Here is a 26,853-nt window from a genome sequence, read left to right as displayed (position 1 = left end):
TGTATTGTAGCAGCTTACGCATAAGCAATCCTGTATATAGTCCTGGGGGAATAGGCCGGCATTACAGACTGTACATGACAGCAATGCTGGTGCCCCTGCCTTGTTGGATTTACCCTTAGACGCATGATCAGGGACTGCAGTGAGTCAGGACTATAAAATATACAGGCAGTCTATATGGTACAGCAAACACAATATATTCTGCAGGCAGTTATAGTGTTAATACAGTACACAGCAAGCATACAAAAGGCAAACAATGTAGAAAAATGGCACTAACCTCTTTTGCTGCAGCTACGGTTGGCTGGAGCACAAACACTGTAGCCTTTGTCCTGTAGGAGATGCATCCTGGCAGTGGAGGAATGGAACCCCGGGGGGCTCCATGTGCAGCAGGAGGGAGCAGTGGCGGGAACTGCATGAGTATCCTTTCCTATTGTCCCCAGCGGAGTGGCTGTGTGGGGAGAGACCACTCCCCCTGCTAACAAATGGCCGCCAGGGAAAGTATCTCATGCAGTGCCGGTAAAATGGTGGGTATCCCTCATTTGCCGGGCGGCACCGCTACCGGTGCTATAGACCGCACTATCTCTCCAGTGCAGGGCTGCTTACAGACGCTTATGCGCCATCACAGAGAGCGTGTTACCTTCTCTGTCAGTTCCTGGCTGCCGCCATCCGGAGTGCCCGGGGCCAGCTGCGGCCACATACCCTTGAGTGGTGCTGCAGCTGTTCGGGCCTGGGTGATGGAGCAGCAGTGCGGGTGTCTGACGCTGAAGTAAGGCTGCATATAGCAGCTCCTCTGTAAAGGTGCAACTGGCTCCTGCCCAGCACCGGAAAAACTGAAATGCCTGGCCTGGAGGTGGGGTAGAGGAGGAGAGGAGAAGTTTAACCTCTTAGGTGCTGGTAAAGTCTCACTTCCACTCCACTACCCACTGTTAAGCCTGTGGCCCCTGACGTATACCGAAGAATAAATAGTCTATCATATTCGTCTTTTCATATTTCATGTTATCTTATGAAAGTGTCAATGTTTCTGTTTGTGTCTCAGGGCTGCCGCCCAATCTCAGATTTTTCGACAACTCAATTTGGTGTCTAACATATGCCCTTTTTGTTAGCTCAGGGCCAACTCCTTATAGCGTCGATCCATGTCTGCAGGACTAAATAATCCCACGCCGTGACGGGACCACCCACACTTGCGGCTGTTGTCATGGAATGTCAATGGCCTGAATACCACCATAAAGCGTACGAAGGTAATCACTCACTCAAACAAAAACATAGGCCTGATATTGCTATGTTGCAGGAGACACATTGGTTAAGGGACAGCGATTCCATATTAAGGGCACGTTGGATTGGGGAATGCTTCTCGGCCTCGTATAGAACAAAAAGCAGGGGTGTGGCCATTCTACTCAATAGAAATCTAATATATCAAGTCCTCCACACTGTGGAGGATGTGGAGGGTCGCTTCCTGCTCTTGGATGTGGAGATGGAGGGAATGAGATTTACCCTATTAAACTTATATGCTCCTAACGTTTCACCTGAAAGATTTCTGTCCAGGATCTCCCAAATTCTGGCGGGCCGCATGGTTTACAAGTTGATAATGGGAGGGGATTTTAATTCAGTAGATAGCCCCACGCTGGATAAATCCCTGTCTTTATTGGGCTCATTACCCCCCTCCTGGCTCCATATCCAGACTTTAAAAACCAACCTACAGCTGAGTGATCCTTGGCGTTTGATACATGATACAGAGAAATCATTTACGCATCTATCAGGGGTGCACCATACACTGTCCAGGATAGATTATTTCTTGGTATCTGATCAGTTAATGTCTGCTGTACGCCAAGCGGACATACACGATATTCTCATATCGGATCATGCTCCGGTGTCACTGAGTCTGTGGTTGGGCTCTGGGGAGGGAGCGGACCGCCTTTGGAGATTTCCAGGCTACCTGGGAAGCTCAGAGGACTTAAAAAACTTCCACAAACAGTCTTGGAACAATTTCCGTGACGACAATTTAGAGCATTGGGAAGAAATAGTTTTGTTCTGGAGAACCTCAAAGGCGGTAATGCGAGGTCAGGTGATACAATATGTTGCGTGACGTAAAAAAGACACCGCAAAACAGTATCGGGATTTACAACAAGAGGTAACTCGCTCTTTTAGGAATTATCAGGATCTCAGCTCCGCTTCAAATTTAGATAGCTATTTAAACAATAGAAAATTGCTTGAATCCTTTTTAACAGCTCAAGCACGACCCAAATTAGATTACACGAAACAAATGTTTTATAAATGGGGTAACAAATCGGGTAGGCTGCTCTCCCTCATGTCAAAACCTAATAGAAAACAATCCTTCATTGTGGCTATAATGGACCCAGCCTCCCATAGAACTTTGTTTGAGACAAAGACATACTTGCCCACTTTGAAGAATACTTTAAAACTTTATACAGAGAATTCCCCATTAACATAGAGAAACAAGAATCTTTGTTATCAGCAGCTAATCTTCCCCCACTGTCCCAAAATCAGAAAGAAGTCGTCATGAAGGATGTAACGTCAGAGGAATTACATGAAGCCTTGATTAGTCTACAACCTCATCAATCCCCCTGGCCCAGTGGTACATGTTGAGGACTCTTTCGGGGATCTAACGATTGAGCTAAACAATTAATTAGGAAATGTTCTTGTCTGGTACTTCGTACTAAGGGGGCCCCGTTATGTAATAAATGTATAAACATTCACTCATTAATAAGAGGCATGTGAGACACTTATTGTATGCTGGTCATTATATTTATTTGTATTGACACTCAACATTATTGTTAAAACATTGAACAATGATGTTAAATTTTCATCTTTGGATCTACTTTGTCACAGACAATTTATATGAATATACACTGTCAGATGTCATTTCATGGTGTTTCAATAAAACATTTAATTGAAGAAAAAAAAATTGACACCATAATACCTCTTACATGTTAAGCCACACAACGTAATGTCCATTACCTATTATGCCACACACCATAATGCCTATTAAAATTATTCTACATAAAAATTTAGGCTGTGCACTGATTTTTTTAATTCTTTATTATTTTTCATTTTTTTCTCAAATCTTTCATACATCGTTATCATTTTTACATTTAGGCATATATTTTCATAAGAATTACAAGTATTTTGTTGTATACACATATTTTTCGAATCTTCATATGGTAGCATTTATACATGTACCTATTTCAGTTATATTTTATATGTATACCTCTTTCCTTTTCATAATATCAAGTAATATCGTACAGCATACATATTTTCCATAAATAAATATCAGGAGATGCAATCATATTGGGTCGGAATTGTTTCTGATTTTGTTACTTTATTTGGGTATGGGGTTAAAGTGCCCCTTATTGGTTTCTCTTCCCTTACCACCTCCCCCCCTCTTCCTTTAGTTATATCTTATATTCCTTACATTAACGTATATATAGCCCCCCCCTTTCCCTCCCCTCCTTTTCCCTATGTATAGTATTGTATGTGTTTATATTTGTGAACTTTGTGTTCTTGTATTATATTACTGTGTACTATGTTTTGTAGTTTTATTTAAACCCTTGTGTGATAAATTATAAGTGCTTATGTTTTGTGTGTTTTATAAGTTTGTGTTCTAATAGTGTTTTACTGTGTAGTGTGTCTATTGTCCTACATATCTTGTGTAAGTGAGAACCCCAGGCCATAATGAGGCACAATTAACTCCCCCCAGCCTCTACCCCCTTTTTTCTCCTTCCCATATTCTGCATCTCCTGTTATTTTCACATTTGCTTATTTTTTTTTCTCACTTCCTCTTCTCATCTCTTCTACCTTTCCTTTCTTCCTCTCCATTCTACTACCCTGATATATATGCCCACAGAATCCACATGATTCCATGCGGAAAACATACCTCTATATTCTACATATAACAAGACACACATAAACAAAAAAACAAAAAACCCAATGCAGACCTTTTCTCCGTACATTCATGTATGGCCTTACTCTTCAGATTAAAGTATTATTATTAATTCACCATTCTCCCTCCTTAATTATTTTCAATATTTGTTTTATTTTATATCTCTCCCGTTTAGCACGTTTCTATCATAGACCGATATTACAACATTAATATATATATATATATATATATATATATATATATATATATATATATATATATATATATATATATATTAATTCCCGGTCTATTATTTCATTTATATTCTGTTTTCACTTTCTATTGTAATAAATTCCATCTATCCCATTTCTTATGATAAGTAGTGATCGATCCTCTAGTTTTATATGTAAATTTCTCATGCCGCATAGTCTCATTCACCAGTGCTCTCCAATGGCTAATATTTGGTATCTCAATCGCTAACCATTTTCTTGCAATCAGAACTTTTGCCATTGTAGTAAGGCATAATACACACTGATATATAATAACTGAGAGCGTCTCTCCGAGATCTAGTCCAAACAAACAGATTTGTGGGGATATCATTTCTGGGAGAGTAGGTTCAGTTCTTACAATGTCCCTCCATACATATTCCCAAAATGTAAATATCTGTGGACAACTCCATATTAAATGCCAAAAATCCGCACCCTCTACTCCACATTTAGGACAGACTGTATTGGAACGTAAATGAGCCTTGTATAAAGATACTGGTGAATGGTATACTCTATGCATTACATATAAATATATTTGCTGATATCTTATACATGGGGTTGTCAGCCCCGTTGAGCCTAATATTTGTATCCACTGTCCCTCAGTTATATTTCCCAGTTTTTGTTCCCATTTATTTTTTAGGGGGACAAATATTTGCGGGTTTATATGACTGTTCAGCATGGCATATACTTTTGATATCTGCTTGCTTTTTTCCAAGCTTATATACCAATATCTATATAGGTGATCCACAGATATCCAAAGTTAATCCCCCAAATTGTGTAGTTATCCCATGCCTCAATTGTAAATATCTAAAAAACATTACATTTGGTACATTAAACTCTCTTCTAATTTGTTCAAATGTTTTAAATGTCCCATCTTCATAAATCTGTTTTATTGTACTTATTCCCACTCCTCTCCAAATATTATCCCTAGGTAGGGGAATTAATTCCTTAAATGTCGCATTGTACCATAATGATTGATCTTCATCAATTTCGTTCCAGTCACTTATATTGTGTACCCTCCTCCATACAAGCTTACTCTGTCTCATCAGTGGCGGCAACGCTGAAATTGAATTATCAGATAGCAGAAATTGTAAAGGTTCTATTGGTTGACCTCTATATATATATATATATATATATATATATATATATATATATATATATATATATATATATATATAATAAAATTCTGAAAAAGTATCTCCACCTTTTCCCTGCAGCCATTCTGATATATGTACTAGTTGTGTGGCCAAATAATATATCTGCATATTAGGGAGTCCAACCCCTCCCTCCTATTCTTGATGTTCCATTCCCCCAAATAAATGAAGATATAATACTGTCTATTGTAGTGAACACTTTCTTTTGTATATATACGGGTGAATGCTGCAACAGATATAAGTATTTGGGCTGTATTATCATTTTAATTAAATTGATACGTCCAATTACTGTTAGGGGTAGTTTTTTCCATACGTGTGCTTTACGCTTAAATTCATCCGTTATAGGCACTATATTTTGTACCACATACTCTAATGGATTTGGAGTGACCCATACCCCTAAATACCTAAATTTTAGAGTCCATTGTAAATGATATTGGGGATCTATTATTTGGGGGAGGACCCCAGATATTGGCATAATATTAGATTTGGACCAATTTATACATATCCCGGAGAACTTCCCAAAAGCATTAATTATTTGCAACATGGCTGGTACTAATCTAATTATTTCTTGCAGAAACAATAATATATCGTCTGCATATAATGCAATTATATCTGTAATATTACCGATTCTACAGCCTACTACCTCTGTCGATATCCTCAGGAGACAAGCTAACGGTTCAATCGCCAGAGCGAATAATGCTGGTGATAAGGGGCAGCCCTGGCGTGTCCCTCTCCCCAGGCAAAATGATTTGGTTATGTACCCATTAACTGAAATTCGCGCTACAGGGGCAGAATATAGTAATTTAATCCACTTTATATATCGTGGGCCAAAAGAAAATTTTTCTAACACTCTCCACAGATACCTCCACTCCACTGAGTCGAAAGCCTTGGCGGCATCTAACGACACCACCACGGCTTCCGACCCAGCTTTTTCTCCCATTTGCAAATGACAGAATAATCTTCGGAGATTACAGGTTGTATTTCTACCTGGCATAAAGCCAGTTTGGTCTCCATGTATGATAGATGTAATTACAGAATTGAGCCTAATAGCTAATATTTTGGCCAAAATTTTAACATCTGTGGTCAATAGCGAAATAGGCCTATATGAATCAGGCCTGGTTGGATCCTTTCCAGGTTTAAGGATAACAACTATGACTGCTTCTGACATTGAGGATGGTAATACGCCACTCTCCATTGATTTGTTGAATATTACCAACAAATATGGAGCAAAGTCATCTTTAAATTTTTTATAAAGTTCTATTGGTATACCATCAGATCCCGGGGCTTTTTTATTAGGAAAGGACTGGATAGCGACTTCAACTTCCTCCAGCGTAAGGGGAGAGTCTAAATAATCAATCGCCTCTTGCGATAATCCTGGTACTTGTATTGATTCAAAATATTCGTCTAATTGCTCATTCATGTTCATAATCTTTGAGGAGTATAAGGATTTATAGTATGAGAGAAAACCCCCCGCAATATCTGAACTTGAATATTTAATTTTTCCCTCTTCATCTTGTATCTTGGAGATAATGGCACTATTTTTTTTATCTCTTGCTAGGAAAGCTAAATACCCCCCTCCCATATCTGATTGTGAATACATATTATGTTTTGCGAATAATAGTCTCCTCTTAGACTTATCGAATAAATGACTAGTCTATTCCTGTCTGGCTCCTTCCCACAGGTTATAATCTAATGGGGATCTAGAAATCAAATATTTTGCCTCTAAATGGTTACACCTATGTTCCAACTGCTTCTCCCGTTTATATCCATTTTTTTTTAATATCAGTTACTTTCTTTATCAAGGAACCTCTTATAAAAGCTTTAAACGCATCATGTTTTACTGAATTTGAGGGACATGTATTGTTATTTGTCTGAAACTCCGACCACTCCCTAGTTAACTCTGTACCTTCACCCATCAATGTTATCCAGAATGGATTCAATTTCCAATATCTTTCCCCTTGTGGTATTCAAGGACCATCAACAAAGGGGAGTGATCAGAGATTCCTCTAGACAAATACCCAATAGATGTTACCATCGGTAGTAAATCTGGGGAGATAAGAGCCATATCGATGCGCGAGAAAGTACTATGTGTAGTAGAGAAACAGGAGTACTGCGCCTTCCTTGGAAAGCGAAGTCTCCACGCATCAATTAGGCCTATCTCTGATACCAGATTAGAGAAAGAGGATGGAGATGACGTTAAGGGACTACTTTGTGGTGTTACCCGCCACCTATCTAGAATCAAGTCCATTACATTATTGTAGTCCCCTATACATATTGTAGGGGTATCTGGTGATAATGCCATAAATGTTACTACTTGCTTCAACACATCATTATTATACGGTGGTGGTACATATACCGCAAGAATATTCATTAAGATGGAATTTACATATGCTCTAATAAATACATAACGTCCATATTCATCTATCTGACTATGTTCCAATTGGAATCTAACTGATTTCTTAATTAATAATGAGACCCCTCTAGAATTCTGTGAAAAAGTGGAGTGATACATCCATCCTACCCACGGTTTTTTCAGAGCCAAAACTTTCCCTCCGGTTAAATGAGTTTCTGATAGACATATTATGTCTACTTTATAAGATTTAACTTGTGATCGTACTAATGCTCTTTTAACCTTGTCGTTTAACCCTCGTGTATTCCACGCCAATATACTCGTACCTCCTACTTTATCCGTCATACCCAACACAAATACAATATGTAATAAAAGGATTCTCCCATCTTATCTTTAAATCAAAATCAAGAAAGGGGTTCATAACATTCTCCCCCTTTTTTTTTTACTACTGGGAGAGCCAGATAGGGAAGATACAGCCTCCACTTATATTTCAATATCTTAAACATACTTTGATTTATACATCCATTATTCTTTATGTAATAGCCATACATTATTTCTTAAAAAAAAAAAAAAATGGCAGAAAAACAAAAAACAAATAACATACACAAAAAAAACCATGCGTATCCCCTGTGCCCTCCCTCCCCCACCCTGCATACCTATCAAAGAACGTAGACATGCCTATACCTTACTTAGTTGCCCCCTTAAACTTAACCTTTATCTAGAGGAGGGAGTATCAGAAATCTATACTGAATCCCAATAGCTATTTCCTAGTACTAGTCTCCCACTTTTGCTCATGTCGCCCAATCTAGGATACCAGGATATTATTTCTTTCATAACACCCTAGTAGGCAGAACATAACATATACAATACATCATTAATTCCTTTATATTCTGTGTTTATACTCCTTTAAACACCCTGTTCAAAGGATATAAAAAAATAGAGACAAGGAAAAAAAAAAGAAAAGAAAAAACATGCATCAAACACGGTTTCCCTCAGAGAGGTTTTTTCTCGACCCAGATTTCAGCCTCATTAGGTGTAGAGAAAAAAAGGGTAGTATCTTCATATATCACCCGTAAGCGTGCTGGGAAAACCATAGAATATTGTATATGTCTTTCATGCAATTTTTTCTTAACTTGTGCGAATTGTGCCCTTGATTTTTGTATATCTGTTGCAAAATCTGGAAAGGCTGCTACACTGCTGGTTTCGTACATCATGGGACCTTGCATCCGTGCCATTCGCAGAACTGAGTCTCTGTCCCTAAAATGTAAAAAACGGGCTATAAGAGTACGGGGTGGTGCCCCAGGTGGTGGTTCTTTATTTGGAAGTTGGTGTACACATTCCACCGTGTAATGGGGACTGAATTTATCTCTGCCAAATAGCTTCACTAGCCATTCTTCTACAAATTTTTCTGGACATGTACCCTCTGCTTTTTCAGGTATGCCCACAAACCGGACATTATTCCTTCTTAATCGCCCTTCCATGTCAGACAGTTTAGATTTAACTGCTATCATTTGTGACGTTAAGTCTGATACCGTAAGTTTTAACGGGTTTACAATGTCCTCCACATCCGATACACGTTGCTCCGTATTTTTAACTCTTTCAGTAAGTTTTTGCATGTCATGTCTAATCAGCGAAATCTCTGCCTGTACATGGCCTATCTTTTCTGTAACTCGGTGCTCAGATGTACCGATAGCCTGTAATATTTGCTGTGTTGAGTGTGTCACATCCTCAGTGCTTTTTTCTCCTATTGTGGTATTAGGGGAGGGTGGTGGTATTTCTTGTAACTGTGGGGGAGCAGGGGACTGAGTATTTCTTGCATATCTCTCCAGCCGCTGTGCAGCAGCAGAGGTATTTCCAGTCTTCCCCATTATACTGAGCCAAGATATTTATCTGATAAACAGATCTGAAACAACAAGTCCAACTGTACACCAAAGGGACCTTGACTTGTATAATGTATGGCTTGCTTGCTTGCTTATTTTAATGACAAGTATGCCCCTGCCAACATAAGGGGACTTCTCCTTATCACCAGACAACAGTCCCAGTATAAAGTAATGACCCCGTGCTCGTTCTCTGCCACAGAACGGGCCCAGAGGCTAATAGGGATCAAACAGTAATGTCTCTTCACGTCACCACTCTCCCCACACTCACCGACGCAGTCTTTCCAGGGCTCTTCCACTATTAAACGGTGACCCCCGCCTCTTCGCTCTCTCCGGGCTCCACCGGTATCCGGGTCCGACTCTGCCACAATACAGGCCCGGTCTCGGGTGGCCCCGCCGTCTCTATCCCGGGCGCTGATACCGCTCTCCACACTCCCTGGGACTCAGCAACCCCAGGCGATCCCCTGAACCAAACGGTTCTCACCGACGCTGTCTCAGGCACCAGTCGCCCGCCCGGCACTCCAGCAGGGTTTCCCTTCAGACGCGTCTCTCACAGGCACAGCTATTCGAGCTCCGATTCTCCTCCACGAGGCAGACCTGCACAGGCGCTTCCGAATCTCTCTGCATAGGGCTCACAGCGTTCCTTGCGCTCCCGGTCTCAGCTTCAGCTCTGGAGCACTACTCGGTCAGTTCAACCGGATGGTATGCATTTTATATTTTATGCATCCTAGTTTGGGCAGCTCAGAATGGGGAAATAAACGGATCCTTAGTGGGAGCAGTGTTGGCGTGCTGCCTACACCATACTAAGCCAAGCCCCTCCCTCCCTCCTGCATGGTGTTTACAGACGGCCTCAGGCTGTGCACTGATTTTAAGAAGATTTATACGCCCAGTAACAGTGAGGGGGAGCTTCTGCCAAATATGAACCTCCCTCTAAAGTTCAGACGTAACCTGATCAATATTGTGCTGGGTGAATGTTTTAACATCTGGAGTGATCCATAATCCAAGGTATCTGAAATGGAGGGACCACTGAAGTGGGGAGGCAGGGGGCAATATTGTGGGGATAACTCCCAAAATGGGGAGAATACTAGATTTGTCCCAATTAATTAGTAATCCTGAAAAGGAGCCAAAAAAATTCACCACTTCAAGCAAGTGAGAGGCCAGCGTCATTTAAGATAAGGAGCCACTGGCAGACAAGCTGGAGACAGCATGGAGGATTGTATTTGGCGGTCTCTTCGTTTCTTCTTAACCTGAAGAAACGCCCATTCATTTTTTTGTACATCCAGGGCAAAGTCAGGATAAGCGGAAATGCATCACGGTCCTTGTAATGCAGAAAGCGGCTATAAAAGTGGGCGGAGGAGCACCTGGAATGGGAGCCCTGGATGGCATCCGGTGTACTCTCTCCACAGAGGAGTGGGGACCAAAGGCTGCTCGGCTAACGCTTGAGGAGCAAGGTCTCTAGAAGTTGTTCGGGGGATGACCCCTCTACTTTCTCTGGCCAACCAACCAGACGCACATTATTGCGTCTCAGCCTCCCTTCGTTGTCAGATAGCTTTGACTTAACCGTCAGCATCTGTGTAGATCAATCAGCAACTGTATTGTCAGGGGAGTAGTGGTATCCCGTATCTCATCCAAGTCAGAGGTACGGTGTTCTGCCTCACCAACCCGTTCCTGGATTCTCAATCTGTACCTGGCCAATTTTATCTGTAACGTGCTGCTCTGAGGCCGATATAACCAGTAACATCTGCTGTGTTGTTTGTATAGGGACCTCCAGAGGGGTGGCCTCTGAAGATGAAGGGGAATCACTCCCTTGGAGGGGGGGCAGAACATTGTGAGCCCCTGGCAAACCCCTCCAGCCTGGAAGATGCAGCATGGTGTCCAGATTTCCCCATGACACCAGATAAGATGTATATAAAGAGGTAGGTAGTGGACCACTGGAGAGATCCAGTAATTAAATGTACCGGGGAGCACATTGGGTTAGCAATCAGTCCCGGGCAGAGTACAGGAGAGAGCTATGCAGCCCCTACAGCGTGGATGTCTCTGTCCCCACTTACTGATACAGGGCAGTGTAACAGCCGTCTGCAGGACACACTGCCAGATGGAAGAGGGTGCAGGAGGGATTGTCCCACCACTTACTGTAGTTTACAGGAGAGCCACCCAACTAAGAGCCCGGTGACGGGGGATGGTGAGACAGGAGAGCAGCCAGATGGTCTGATCACGCGTCAGGTCCCTCCAAGATGGCGAACGGTCACAAGCGTGCTGAGGCCAGCGAGACAGCGTGTACCAGGCCAGGGATCCCACCACTGACGCACCAAACGCCTGCTGCGGCCACAGGACAGCTCACTACAAACAGGGGTGAGTACATACAGGTTAGGGGCGTCTATGTCCCCATTCACAGGATTGTTAAATGGATGTATCCCGGAGCGCTCTCACCCTGCAGCCTCCTACATGCTCTGCTAAGCCACGCCCCACCGAGTGATCTGCTGGAGCCTTATTACACCTTTATTATATTATTACATGTTAAAATATTTTATAAACCCCACCCAAAAAAAATATTCTCATGTTTTATTGTCCGTAGTGCCTGAGGATTGCAGCTAGCCTGTATTATGTCACTCATCTCCCGGATTTTCTCTTGTGGATTTTCTGGTGTCTTATAAGATGTGATCTCTGTGTAAAACATTTCTCACACTCCAGACATCGAAACGGTTTCTCCCCTGTGTGAGTTCTCTGATGTACAACAAGTTCTCCTTTCATTACAAAACATTTTCCACACTCGGAACATGAAAATGGCTTCTCCCCTGTGTGAGTTCTCTGATGTATGACAAATTTTGATTTCTGTGTAAAACATTTCCCACATTCGGAGCATGTTAGCAGCTTCTCCCCTGTGTGACGTCTCTGATGTAGCACAAACTCTCTTCTAAAAGCAAAACATTTCTCGCACTCAGAACAGGAAAATGGCTTTGCTCCTGTGTGAATTCTTTGATGTCTGGTAAGTTTTGATTTCTGTGTAAAACATTTCCCACATTCAGAGCATGTTAGCAGCTTCTCCCCTGTGTGAATTCTCTGATGTTGTACAAGATATCCTTTCAAAGCAAAACATTTCTTGCACTCGGAACAAGAAAATGGCTTCTCCCCCGTGTGAAGTCTCTGATGGTTTAACAAATCTCCTTTAATAGCAAAACATTTCTCACACTCAGAACATGAAAATGGCTTCTCCCCTGTGTGAGTTCTCCGATGTAGGACAAGACCTGATTTCCAGTTAAAACATTTCCCACACTCAGAGCATTCAAATGGCTTCTCACCCGTGTGCTCTCTCTGATGGTTTACAAAATCTCCTTTAACAGCAAAACATTTCCCACACTCAGCGCATTCAAATGGCTTCTCACCCGTGTGAATTCTCTGATGTATAACAAGATGTGCTTTCTGAGAAAAACATTTCCCACATTCAGAGCATGTAAACGGCTTCTCCCCTGTGTGAATTCTCTGATGTCTGACAAGTTTTGCTTTCTTTGTAAAACATTTCCCACATTCAGAACATGGAAACGGCCTGTGAATTCTCTGATGTTTAACTAACTTTGACTTCCACAGAAAATGCTTATTACATTCGCAACAGGCAAATATTTTGTGAGAAGTACTAGGTGTACCAACATCACTGTCATCAGTGGCACATTCCTCACTATCGTAGGGAGTAGGCGATGTATCTGCACTGCGATGGACTGAATGTATAGTTAGAGGAATGTGGTTTTCTCCTGGAGAACTTCCTGTGATGTCATCTTCTATTTTCAAATCTGAAAAACAAAATGGGGTTTATCCATCAGGGTTATTCCTTCTTTGGTGTCTGTGTGCTGGGAATACAATACACGCATGGAAAGAGAGATCTTGTGTTACACCGTGGAGCATTTCCACAGGTATAGCGTGTGGCCGGAGACCCCCTCCCACATTGACACAATATGGACGCCCCTGCACTGAAGGGGTTAATCCCTGTGCTGCGGCGCCATCTATACACAAAAGTGGGCACTTGTCATGTTTAGAACGTGTGGTAACATTCTATATGTGGTGCTGTAAGCACAGTTGTAGGATGACATCAATGTATATACACCTAGGAGTACTGCACAAAGCATATATCTATATAAGAGTAATGAGGAATGTAGTATAAGCGTACGAATGCCTGTTATTAGTCCAGCGCCTCCAAGCTCCGCCCTCTGCCACCTACCACTGTAGAGGACCTGGTCTGTGTTCAGTGACCAGTTGGTGACAGGGCAGCTGAAAGCCCCAGTAAATAAGGGTGTGTGGCCAGTGGGAGGGGCATGGCCAACTCGAGGGGGCGTGGTTATGCCCCTGTACAAAAACTGAGAGGCTGTGCTGCTGCATCAGCCTGTCATCTCTACTCCCACTGCCCAACTCCCTGAAGCAGGGAGCGAGACCCAGACGCCACGTGGTAGGAGTCTGGTGGTGGCAGCGATATACCCACCCACTGCGCAGTGGGTGGAGTCAGAAACCGGCTCTGTTACTGACGTTAAGAGGGAATCCCTTTTTTGCCAGGTCCTGTCAGACCACAATCCGCTATCTGTGGGCCCACCTGATTGCCTGCGAAAACTCGGTCTCCCGGTGTGGGCATCGTGTCAGGGCCCTGCCAGGGAGGGTTATGTAATAACAGCTGCCAGGTGCTGACAAGAGATGAAGGCGTGTCAGGTGGGCGTCGTGCTCTCCCGCCATTGCAATGTAAGGCTCCGGCTGTAAGTCCGGCACTGAGGGCCATTTGTACTGCAGCCGCCGGGTGCTGAGACATTTGTGGTTTATTGCTATTTGTCTGGCAGTGATCGGCTATTTGTGATCTCTTGTTAATGTGCCGGCAGCGTCTGCACCTGAGAAGAGGAAACGCCAAGTCTCTGACTTGTGATAAAGTGATTTCTAGCTCCCAGGATAATACTTTCTGTGAGGAGTGTGAGGAACAGCCGGCAGCTGTATCTACTCAGCCTCATCTATTGCATGAGATACTGCAGGCCTGGCCAACCTGCGGCTCTCCAGCTGTTGTGACACTACACATCCCAGCATGCCCTCACACAATTCTAACATTCCCTAATAGCCATACTGTGGCAGGGCATGCTGGGAAGTGTAGTTGGAGAGCCACGGGGCTAGGCCTGAGGTATTTGAATGAAGAAATCCTTTGTGTCCCAAGAGAAATGTTTGGAGCTGCAGGGCAATAAGAGGTCTGGTTTTAACTATGAAGGTGCGGTTTCTTCAGATGAATTATTGGAAGATGATTGAGAAGAAATCTCCAGTGATCATTCAGGAGAAATTAAGGAGGAGGATAATAGAATGTGTCATATCAATATGGTTGAAAGTTAAAAACCATTTATAAATCCATGAATTCTAAATATACGGTGCATCCTTCCGAGTCAAGAACTTTTATTTGCAGATAAAGGCAAAAGAGATGTTTTCCCAGAAAAAGGAGATGTTTTCCTATACATAAAGTGAAGGAGTTAATCTCCAAGGAATGGCAACACTTGGGTAAGAGACCAGTAAAATTATCGAGGGTCGAGCATATGTATCCTATTAGGGATGAACATTTCCTGAACTGATATACTATACCGAAGGTAGGTGCTGCTGTTGCCTAACGAACGCCAAGAACTACTATACCTTTGTCCTGTAATGACACTATGGATAGAAGAATGGAGAATTCTTTCAATAAACGGAACTTGTCTTTTGCTGCGGCCCTTACATTGGGTGTATCTATAGCTTCAGTGTCTAGGGCTCTCGGGCTCTGATAGGCAGAAGAGGTTCTTTTGGAACATCACAACATTCCTTTCAGCAGTCATATAGGAAGAATCCAAGGCAATAACTACAGCAAGTCCCACAAGGCTGCAGCATAATATTTCTACAGTATCTGAAAGGAAACTTTTGGAGTAAAAAAAACAAAACAAAGAAGAGTGTAGGAGGATCTGAGGCACCTGAATACATTTCTCAGGGTAAGAAAATTTCAGATGGAGACGTTAAAAAAACCAAAGTGGCAGGTCTCAAAAAGAAAGGATTTCCTGGCGTCAATAGATCTGAAGGCCGCGTACAACCATATACCAGACAGGAAGTTCCTATGATTCTGTATCCAGGACAGACACTACCAGTTACCGGCCTATCCCCTGTCCTAGGGACATTGCCAAGAGAGCAGCGTATTCCGATGTGGCCATATCTAGATGATATCCTGACGGCAGCCGGCTCAGAAGAGGATAAGAAAGGACCTAAGTTATCTAATACACTTCCTGCAGCTTCACGGATGGATCATAGACTGGGAAAAGTCAGTTACATCCAACACAGAACGTTCAATTCCTGGGTTTACAGACAGACACCAACATTTTAAAGGATAGGAAAACTTGTCCTTAGAGGGAAGTCTAATATGAGCAAACTTAGTAAAGGCAGAGGATGTCTGGGGGGGAAATAGGTTACTCCAAAGAACAGAACAAAAACTCATCTCAGGGTCTTATCAGACAATGTTACGGTCATAGCATCAAGGGGGAACCAAAAGTAGGCCAATAATGGAGACAACAGCAAACATTATGTCCTGGGCAGAGGGAAAACGTGAGGTTCTTAGCAGCAGTTTATGTTCTCGGAGGGAAGAAGACATCGGGAGACTTCCTCAGTAGAAGCAGAGTCCTTCCTGGAGAATGGGACTCGAGCTTCAGAGGTTTCTTACGTATTGTACACAAGTTGTGCAGCCTCACGTGGATCTGACGGCAACTCATGTCAACACTAATGTAGACATTCAGGCTCTCTCCCTAGAACGTCGGCAGTGGACACCTTTTCAGTTGAATGGAAGCATCACCCAGGGTATGTGTTTCCCACCTTTCTTCTAATAAGTCGCATCCTGAAGAAGATCAGAGAGGATCAAGGGAAAGTAATTGAGGTCCTCCCCGTTTGGTCACTAATTGGCAGTGCAGGAACCTTGGACATTACTCATCATTCCAGCCCTTTTACATCAGGGTCCGGTCTACCATCCAGATCCAGCAGGATTATGGCCCTTATTCTGGTTCACTCGCAAAGGCAAATTCCTTCTCAAATGGACAAAACCATGTGCACTGCAGGTGGGGCAGATGTAACATGTGCAGAGAGAATTATATGTGGGGGGAGTTTTACTTCAAAGTGAGATCTATATTGCAGTGTAAAAATAAAGCAGCCAGTATTTACCCTGCATAGAAACAAAATAACTCTAGGTCTGGCAGAGATGTATCATTTGGAGACGATCATCTGAAGAGATCACTCAACAACGGTGCAGGCCCTACAATTCTTGTGCAATGGTTTCTCACTAGGACTAGCTGTTTCCACCCTTATGGGATAGATATCGGCATTAAGTGTGGTCCTGGATAGGAGATTAGCGGACAATAACCTAATTAACAAGTTATGCAAGGCCATTAAACAACGCGTCCACCCATCACATCCATTGTGGCTCCTTCAGACTTGAATCCAGTTCTCAGATCATTGATGAAACAACCATTTGAACCGTTACTAGAAACTCCTCCCATATTCCTGACTTGGAAGATCGTATTTCTAGTAGCAGCTACGTCTGTGAGGAGAGCGAGGGGCAGATTTATTAAGATCAGTCAAGAGATAAACTGTCTGTTTTCTATCACCGGCCAATCAGCTCCTACCTGTGAAGTTACAGGCTTGGTTTGAAAAATGACAGGTAGGAGCTGATTGGCCGGTGATAGAAAACAGACAGTTTATCTCTTGACCGAGCTTAATAAATCTGCCCCTGAGTTACTGGCTTTGTGGGTGGAAGAACCATACTTACACGTTTCCGTATATGGTGGTACATAGGACTTGTCCTTACTTTCTACCCGAGGTGGTTGCTGCTTTCCTTCTGAATCAGGAGATATTTCCTGCTTCTTATACTGAACTCAATAACAAGAGGAGGAAGATTGGAAGACATCTAGTCAGAGGTATTAACATTTACCTCAATAGACTAAAGGACATTCGTCATCCCAGAAGGAAGTCAGAAAGTCTGGTTTGTGGGAGCACAACCTATCTCCAGATGGCTGAGAGACCTGATTACATTCATATACAAGAACAAAGGACGAGATGTTCCGGATGTAATTAATGCAAACTCGACCAGGGCTATGGTGACATCATGGGCTAGGAAGGCGCGGGCGTCTATAAAGGACATTTGTGATGCAGCAACCTGGTCGCCTATACATACGTTCTCTAACCGCTACGCTTTATATGTCTCTACTGCCCACTGTGGGGATCACGTCTTGCATCGTGCCCTTGCTAAATAAACCAGATTATATTATTCTGCTTTGGTTTGTCCCATTGTTATGGCCGCCATTAGAATCATAAAAGGAAGCAGCGATAATTCCAGCTCTTCTCAGAGATCCCATGGCAGCCATCACATCGCCCTCTCCTTGTAGAGTTTCTCCAGGGACCTAAATACAGAGGAGGGGGCGGGGTAAGAGATTAGGGCAGTGACAGAGGAGGGGGCGGGATAAGAGATTAGGGCAGTGACAGAGGAGGGGGCGGGATAAGAGATTAGGGCAGTGACAGAGGAGGGGGGCGGGATAAGAGATTAGGGCAGCGACAGAGGTGGGGCGGGATAAGAGATTAGGGCAGTGAAAGAGGAGGGGGCGGGATAAGAGATAAGGGGCAGTGACAGAGGAGGGGGCGGGATAAGAGATTAGGGCAGTGAAAGAGGAGGGGGTGGGGATAAGAGATTAGGGCAGTGACAGAGGAGGGGGGGCGGGATAAGAGATTAGGGCAGTGACAGAGGAGGGGGGGCGGGATAAGAGATTAGGGCAGTGAAAGAAGAGGGGGCGGGATAAGAGATTAGGGCAGTGAAAGAGGAGGGGGTGGGGATAAGAGATTAGGGCAGTGACAGAGGAGGGGGCGGGATAAGAGATTAGGGGCAGTGACAGAGGAGGGGACAGGATAAGAGATTAGGGCAGTGACAGAGGAGGGTGGGCGGGATAAGAGATTAGGGCAGTGAAAGAGGAGGGGGCAGGATAAGAGATTAGGGCAGTGAAAGAGGAGGGGGTGGGGATAAGAGATTAGGGCAGTGACAGAGGAGGGGGGGCGGGATAAGAGATTAGGGCAGTGAAAGAGGAGGGGGCGGGATAAGAGATTAGGGGCAGTGACAGAGGAGGGGACAGGATAAGAGATTAGGGCAGTGACAGAGGAGGGGGGGCGGGATAAGAGATTAGGGCAGTGAAAGAGGAGGGGGCGGGATAAGAGATTAGGGCAGTGAAAGAGGAGGGGGCGGGATAAGAGATTAGGGCAGTGAAAGAGGAGGGGGCGGGATAAGAGATTAGGGGCAGTGACAGAGGAGGGTGACGGGATAAGAGATTAGGACAGTGACAGAGGAGGGGGCGGGATAAGAGATTAGGGGCAGTGACAGAGGAGGGTGACGGGATAAGAGATGAGGGCAGTGTCAGAGGAGGGGGCGGGATAAGAGATTAGGGGCAGTGACAGAGGAAGGGGCGGGATAAGAGATTAGGGGCAGTGACAGAGGAGGGGGGCGGGGTAAGAGATTAGGGCAGTGACATAGGAGGGGGCGGGATAAGAGATTAGGGCAGTGACAGAGGAGGGGGCGGGATAAGAGATTAGGGCAGTGACATAGGAGGGGGCGGGATAAGAGATTAGGGCAGTGACAGAGGAGGGGGCGGGATAAGAGATTAGGGGCAGTTACAGAGGAGGGGGCGGGATTAGAGATTAGGGCAGTGACAGAGGAGGGGGCGGGATAAGAGATTAGGGCAGTGACAGAGGAGGGGGCGGGATAAGAGATAAGGGCAGTGGAGGGGGCGGGGATAAGAGATTAGGGTAGTGACAGAGGAGGGGGCGGGATAAGAGATTAGGGCAGTGACAGAGGAAGGGGCGGGATAAGAGACTGATGTAGTGACTGCACATATGCAGCTCTTTGTATACGTAGGGGCAGATGTACTAAGCCTTGGAGAGCAACCAATCAGCTCCTGTCATTTATCAAACACATCCCATAACATGGCAGCTAGGATCTGATTGGCTGGTACTATACCACGCCCCTTATATTACTCACCTGTGCTGATACCTGTAGGGATCTCCTCCTCCTTACACGGCTGATCTCCCCTCACATACGTCTCCTCTTCTCCTTCTAGGTTCTCCTCTTTAATATTAGTCAGAGCTTCCTCCTATTACCCCACAATACAATGAGATACAGGAGTAATGGTCAGTAATGCAGAATACACAGAAGTCTATCAGTAAGACGCACACAGCCGCTGTACAGCAGGAAGTCACTGGTGTGTGATGGGAGCTAATCTCTATCTATGTGATACATGTATGATCTGTGCACATAACACGGGTCTATGTTACACATAATTACTATGTACAGGCTTTAGTACAGGGGACATTGGTTTGCAGATTGGGGAAGAGATGGTATTTCCCTGTGTCTGGTTATTACTTAGGCCTAGGTCCTACCTGCTGCCACCCTCGGTCCTATCCCAGCTACAGCACTGGGGATCACATGCCTGTGTTCCCCTGTGGTAGACACCTGCCCCGGGGAGCGCTGTCACCTCGGGGATTATATTCCCCCGGAGTACGGCCATCGGCGTGGGGGACCTACATGACCGCCATATATCCATCAGGGTGATTCCTTGTAAGGGGATCAGTGGCAGTTTTACTACCGGACCTTCCAACATCCACCACCAACAGACCCCGGGGATCCTGACTCTCTGATATGTGATGTCGGGTGGAGTGGACGACGTGTAGCGTGACCTAGATCTAGTGCGTGACCTCCCAACATCGGTCCAGGTCCCAGTGAGCCTTTGATTCAGCCATCTGGGAGGTCTCGTGGGTCCTCTGCTTGCCCCTGCTAACATGTCCCGTAGTGTTATCCTCGTCTCCCCGGTGCCTCCTGTCCCTCCTCATCATACAGCCTTCCCTTTACTCATCTGTAAGGGGGATATTCTATCATCCCTGGTGCCTCCTATCCCTCCTCATCATACATGATGCCTTGATAAAGCTGGTGTAAGGCCAGCGAAACGCATAGGTGCTGTGCTATTGTTTGGTTCCAGATCTAAGGACTAACATTGGAGGATCTACCTGCTCAATCCACTGCCCACGTCATCTCCCTTCATTGGATGTCACCGGCTTAATTTCCAGAAGAGTGAATACTTCAGCCACGAGGTTGTAGGTGAGCCCCCAACAACTGGCTCCTCCCTCGTTTGGCCCACTCGGATTACAAATCGCCGTTCTTGGGACTCCAGCTCGAATTGGGACCAATTGGAAGGACAGTGCAGGTTCAATCCAACCATCTTTTGCCTTGGGACTGCCCCCATAACGTGAGATCTGGCTACCATTCGTTTTTAAATCTACATTTTTTTATATATATATTTTTTGTCCATTTTATTATGTGTTTGAAATGCCATACCTTAATTGGTATTAATAAATAAGTGTATTTTACCCTTTAATTTTGATTCACTCATCTAATTTTGAGCGCTGCTATCACTACGTATTTTTTCTTGCTCCTCATCATACAGCCTTCCCTTTACTCATCTGTAAGGGGAATATTCTATTATCCCTGGTGCTAATTTGGATGATGGAAAAGAACGAATATCAGAAACGAGTTGGTGATGCAGGTGGACGCTGTACAGTCCTGAGGGAACTGTACTAAGATGGTAGTTAAAATTTACATAGGATGTTGCTATAGGCAACCAAGGCTCCTGTGTTCGTAATAGATATGTCTATTACAGTGATGTCACTGTGATGCTCGCAGACCCCCTCACCTCCCCAGTCAGGTCCATGTGTCAGTAATAGAGATAAGAGTGATGTCACTGTGACGCCCCCAGACCCCCTCACCTCCCCAGTCAGGTCCCTGTGTCAGTAATAGAAATAAGAGTGATGTCACTGTGATGCTCCCAGACCCCCTCACCTCCCCAGTCAGGTCCCTGTGTCAGTAATAGAGATAAGAGTGACGTCACTGTGACGCTCCCAGACCCCCTCACCTCCCCAGTCAGGTCCCTGTGTCAGTAATAGAGATAAGAGTGATGTCACTGTGACGCTCCCTGACCCCCTCACCTCCCCAGTCAGATCCCTGTGTTAGTTATAGAGATAAGAGTGATGTCACTGTGACGCTCCCAGACCCCCTCACCTCCCCAGTCAGGTTCCTGTGTCAGTAATAGAGATAAGACTGATGTCACTGTGATGCTCCCAGACCCCTCACCTCCCCAGTCAGGTCCCTGTGTCAGTAATAGTGATAAGAGTGATGTCACTGTGACGCTCCCAGACTCCCTCACCTCCCCGGTCAGGTCCCTGTGTCAGTAATAGAGATAAGAGTGATGTCACTGTGACGCTCCCAGACCCCCTCACCTCTCCTGTCAGGTCCCTGTGTCAGTAATAAAGATAAGAGTGATGTCACTGTGACGCTCCCAGACCCCCTCACCTCCCCAGTCAGGTCCCTGTGTCAGTAATAGAGATCAGAGTGATGTCACGGTGATGCTCCCAGACCCCCTCACCTCCCCAGTCAGGTCCCTGTGTCAGTATTAGAGATAATAGTGATGTCACTGTGACGCTCCCAGACCCCATCACCTCCCCGGTCAGGTCCCTGTGTCAGTATTAGAGATAATAGTGATGTCACTGTGATGCTCCCAGACCCCATCACCTCCCCGGTCAGGTCCCTGTGTCAGTATTAGAGATAATAGTGATGTCACTGTGACGCTCCCAGACCCCATCACCTCCCCGGTCAGGTCCCTGTGTCAGTAATAGAGATAAGAGTGATGTCACTGTGACGCTCCCAGACCCCCTCACCTCTCCTGTCAGGTCCCTGTGTCAGTAATAAAGATAAGAGTGATGTCACTGTGACGCTCCCAGACCCCCTCACCTCCCCGGTCAGGTCCCTGTGTCATTAATAGAGATAAGAGTGATGTCACTGTGATGCTCCCTGACCCCTCACCTCCCCGGTCAGGTCCCTGTGTCAGTAATAGAGATAAGAGTGATGTCACTGTGACGCTCCCAGACCCCCTCACCTCCCCGGTCAGGTCCCTGGGTCAGTAATAGAGATAATAGTGATGTCACTGTGACGCTCCCAGACCCCCTCACCTCCCCGGTCAGGTCCCTGTGTCATTAATAGAGATAAGAGTGATGTCACTGTGATGCTCCCTGACCCCTCACCTCCCCAGTCAGGTCCCTGTGTCAGTAATAGAGATGAGAGTGATGTCACTGTGACGCTCCCAGACCCCCTCACCTCCCCGGTCAGGTTCCTGTGTCAGTAATAGAGATAAGAGTGATGTCACTGTGATGCTCCCTGACCCCTCACCTCCCCGGTTAGGTTCCTGTGTCAGTAATAGAGATAAGAGTGATGTCACTGTGACGCTCCCAGACCCCCTCACCTCCCCGGTCAGGTCCCTGTGTCAGTAATAGAGATAAGAGTGATGTCACTGTGACGCTCCCAGACCCCCTCACCTCCCCAGTCAGGTCCCTGTGTCAGTATTAGAGATAAGAGTGATGTCACTGTGACGCTCCCAGACCCCCTCACCTCCCCAGTCAGGTCCCTGTGTCAGTAATAAAGATAATAGTGATGTCACTGTGACGCTCCCAGACCCCCTCACCTCCCCAGTCAGGTCCCTGTGTCAGTGATAGAGATAAGAGTGATGTCACTGTGACACTCCCAGACCCCCTCACCTCCCCGGGTCAGGTCCCTGTGTCAGTAATAGAGATAAGAGTGATGTCACTGTGACGCTCCCAGACCCCGTCACCTCCCCAGTCAGGTCCCTGTGTCAGTAATAGAGATAAGAGTGATGTCACTGTGACGCTCCCAGACCCCCTCACCTCCCCAGTCAGGTCCCTGTGTCAGTAATAGAGATAAGAGTGACGTCACTGTGACGGTCCCAGACCCCCTCACCTCCCCGGTCAGGTCCCTGTGTCAGTAATAGAGATAAGAGTGATGTCACATGTGACTTCTGACCTTGTATATTACCGCTTCCATGATGGCGTCTATACAGTCCTCTGTATAACGTGTTGTGCGCGTCTCGCAGCGTAATCCCTCTGCCAATAGGGGAGCATAAACACACATGTAAACGGAAGTAAAAGAACGGAGCCGTAGCACAATGTGCATAAAGTGACAATAAGCAGCACAAAGTCCCCTAATACCGGGAACACAACCCCCCCACGCTGCATTCTGTAGTAGGGTAGAGGGACTATGGCCGGCGCTAGCGTCCAGTGAGGATGTAATAATACCACAGATACCCCCATTAGGATTAATAACGTATGTACCAATAATTACCCCAAATTACAGGACATAAATGTAAACAAGTTATTGTATACAAACTACATACATAATACACACATACATAGTGATAGCAGGGGCGGTGACAAATAGCAGCCTGGCATCAGGTGTGGGCGCTGCGGTGGGATTAGGAACCGTGGGTGGTCCCGGTATTAGTGGCTTGGCGCCATCCTAATGCGTTTTGTACACAGAGACCCATCATCCTGTACGGAGAGCACGCGCATTACAATCCGGGGTATTTATACATCTTACAGGCTCTGACTGCGCCACTGGGGAAATCCCGTTAAAACAGAAATAACGCATCAATAATTCTATGCTTTTGTTATACTCTGTTTTCTCAAATACTGTTATTATTGCTGCTGATGGTGTTAGCTTGTTGCACAAGGTACTAGCCGCAGCGTATGAGGCCTACCCGTTAGAAGCAGCAACCATTTTGGAAATCATGACTTGCATAAAAATATTATAAAATGGCTGAAGACACAGAACGGTGCTGTAAAAGTAATTTCTTATGGAGAATTGTTTTTGGTTTTAGAAGCTTAAGAATGTGATGTAGACAGTATAATGGAGCAAGGACAGACAGCTAGTCTCCACAAACTTAATAATATGGGAACAGGGCCACACATGCGTAGACCCCAAGGCCACTGAATCTTTGCCTAGTAACAAGGAAGTTGGGTGTTGGGTTAATTATGACATCATGATTGAAAGCAGAGCTTGCCAATAAGACTCAATGCTTATGAGAAATTAATTAATGTGATTAAGGTTTAAATATCAGAGTTAGAGAAGGAAGAAAGACAGTTGAGGAAGAACAAGCCAACAGGGGGCTAGAGGTAACTATGAAGGAGGTTTAATCATGGCTGATCACTGTCCTTGAAAGGTGTCCATTTTGATTTGATTTAGAATTACTGTTTAAGTATTAGCTAATCAATTTTATGTTTCTTGTGTTAGTCTGCATTTGCAGATACCTGTAATGAAGCTATTCTTAAAGCAAAGCTTTGTCATACATTTTATAACAAGGTTGTGTGGGTGTGCAATCATTTCAGCGTTGCCGTTATATTTAAAGGTTATAAAGTAAATATACATAAGTTTGAGTTATCAATCATATCTAGGCAGTATCAAAGCGTTATCACCCCGATAGGCCCTACTGATTCTTAGGCTCTTTTCCATGTGGGCGTGGCCTGTGGCCCCGGCGTCAGTTTCTATATCGGCAGTATTAGCTGACCCGGCCGGCTGCAGCCTGCGCTGTATCTGGAATCTGGGATGACGATCAGCGGGGGGAGGAGTGGAGCTGCAGCTGCGGATTAGAAGTACTGGGCTCCGTCAGGGACAGTAGTACAGCATCACTGATCTCACTACCTGGAAGTGTCAGTGTGCACTGCTGACGCCAGCGGGAGTCCAACTAGAGTAACAGATGTCAGAGCACAGCAGCATTTATCAGTGTAAGTATCGCACGCAGGGGGGGGGGGTTGTGAGTACCTACGACCCCTCCTGATGGACCACTTTTTTTTTTATGCTGACACCCGCTGCCCGTGATTGTAGCTTCACCCCCCATGGCATTTTACTGCAAGCTTGTGGGGCGATGACAAACGCGATATGCTATTTTCATCAAGTTAACTTGGCTCCGCCTCCCCATAGGCCAGCAAATTGCTGCCAAGGGCGTGGCCTAATTATGTAAGACGCTTGGTCACTAGTGGTGTAACTATAGATGGTGCAGGGGGTGCACTGGCTGTGGGGTCCAGCTGTTCCAGGGGCCCACAGGCCCAGCAAACCACCCCCTGCACCACGCTCTCACTTCCCACCAGCTGCTGCAGCAGGACAGCACTGAGCCGGCGGTACCAACATGGAGCATTCATCACCCACCAGTCCCCCCTCCCCGACAGCAAGCTGCCCATGCACACCAACAGCTCCATGATCCGGCAACAGAAGGGGGAGCCATCGGGTGAGCTGGCTAGTGGCCTTCAGTGTGCCTGGTCTCAGGAGTGGGGTGGAATGTATATATGTAAGGGAGCAGTGCATGCATGTTTGTACGAACGGGAGCGGCAGGGCATGCATGTATGATTGGGAGCGGCAGGGCAGGCATGTACGGCGGAGCGGCAGGGCACGCGTGTACGAATGGGGGCGGCAGGGCACGCGTGTATGAATGGGGGCGGCAGTGCACGCATGTACGAATGGGGGCGGCAGGGCACGCATGTATGAATGGGGGCGGCAGGGCACGCATGTACGAATGGGGGCGGCAGGGCACGCATGTATGAATGGGGGCGGCAGGGCACGCATGTATGAATGGGGGCGGCAGGGCACGCATGTATGAATGGGGGCGGCAGTGCACGCATGTACGAATGGGGGCGGCAGGGCACGCATGTACGAATGGGGGCGGCAGGGCACGCATGTATGAATGGGGGCGGCATATATATAGATGATGCATTTTTATCAAGAACAATATTGTTCTTGATAAAACGCATTAAGCGTTGAAACGTTGAACTCTAAAACGTCTCCTGTTTATCTTACTTGAAGTCCCGAGTCCTGCCGCATCGCATCGCCTCTCTCTCTCTATATGTGTGCGTGTAAGTATAGATTGTAAGCTTGCAGCAGGGCCCTCCTACCTCCAAGTCAGTCTGTTGTTACCCAGTTTGTCTTATCACTGTCTACTATTGTAAAGCATAACGGAATCTGCTGCGCTATATAAGAAACTGTAAATAAATAAATAAATGTAATGGACAAAAAGTTTCTTTTAGATTTTAGGTATTCCAGATGTCACGCCCATTTCTGATTCAGCCACGCCCATTTATGAGAACACGCCCAATTTTCCGGGAGCGCAGTACCACGGGGTTGATATATCCAGGAATCAATTGATGGTGGAAAGTTATACACTTCACCACAATCGATGTAGCAAGTCTCGGGCATCATACCATCGATGATCGAGGCCTAGGCCCTCCCTCCCCCCTAACCTGTAATAGGGACTGTGCGGGCTCCTTCTTCCCATCCACCGCACCCAGATCATCCTCACACCCCGCCATGCTCACCCCCAGTGCCGCCTCTCCCCCCGCCGGCAGCCGCTCCCTGGGGCTCTGACTCACACACACTGGGCCCCGCCGCCGCTGTCTG

At 45.5% G+C, this 26,853-nt stretch overlaps 1 protein-coding gene across 1 annotated transcript; it reads right to left on the bottom strand.

The window, feature by feature from the left end:
- Positions 1 to 5,345: 5,345 nt before the first annotated feature.
- On the bottom strand, positions 5,346 to 25,661 carry LOC146007441 (uncharacterized). The gene is made up of 5 exons (XM_083145790.1): positions 25,544 to 25,661; positions 23,434 to 23,513; positions 19,588 to 19,663; positions 17,302 to 17,406; positions 5,346 to 13,306 (listed from the first exon to the last, which is right to left on the bottom strand). The coding sequence occupies exons 1-5, from the start codon at positions 25,659 to 25,661 to the stop codon at positions 12,132 to 12,134; spliced, it is 1,554 nt and encodes a 517-aa protein (XP_083001916.1). The 3' UTR covers positions 5,346 to 12,131.
- Between the last annotated feature and the right edge of the window lie 1,192 nt (positions 25,662 to 26,853).

Source organism: Crinia signifera, chromosome 6 (assembly GCF_055691185.1).
Source record: "Crinia signifera chromosome 6, ASM5569118v1, whole genome shotgun sequence".
Taxonomy (NCBI): domain Eukaryota; kingdom Metazoa; phylum Chordata; class Amphibia; order Anura; family Myobatrachidae; genus Crinia; species Crinia signifera.
This window is presented reverse-complemented; position numbering and strand designations above follow the sequence as displayed.

Coding starts and splice junctions, on each gene's coding strand:
- LOC146007441 (XM_083145790.1), bottom strand. CDS start 25,661: ATGGAGCTGTTGGTGTGCATGGGCAGCTTGCTGTCGGGGAGGGGGGAC. Junction 23,514..25,543: donor GCTGCAGCAGCTGGTGGGAA/GTGAGAGCGTGG, acceptor CCCTATTGGCAG/AGGGATTACGCTGCGAGACG. Junction 19,664..23,433: donor TGGAAGCGGTAATATACAAG/GTCAGAAGTCAC, acceptor GTGGGGTAATAG/GAGGAAGCTCTGACTAATAT.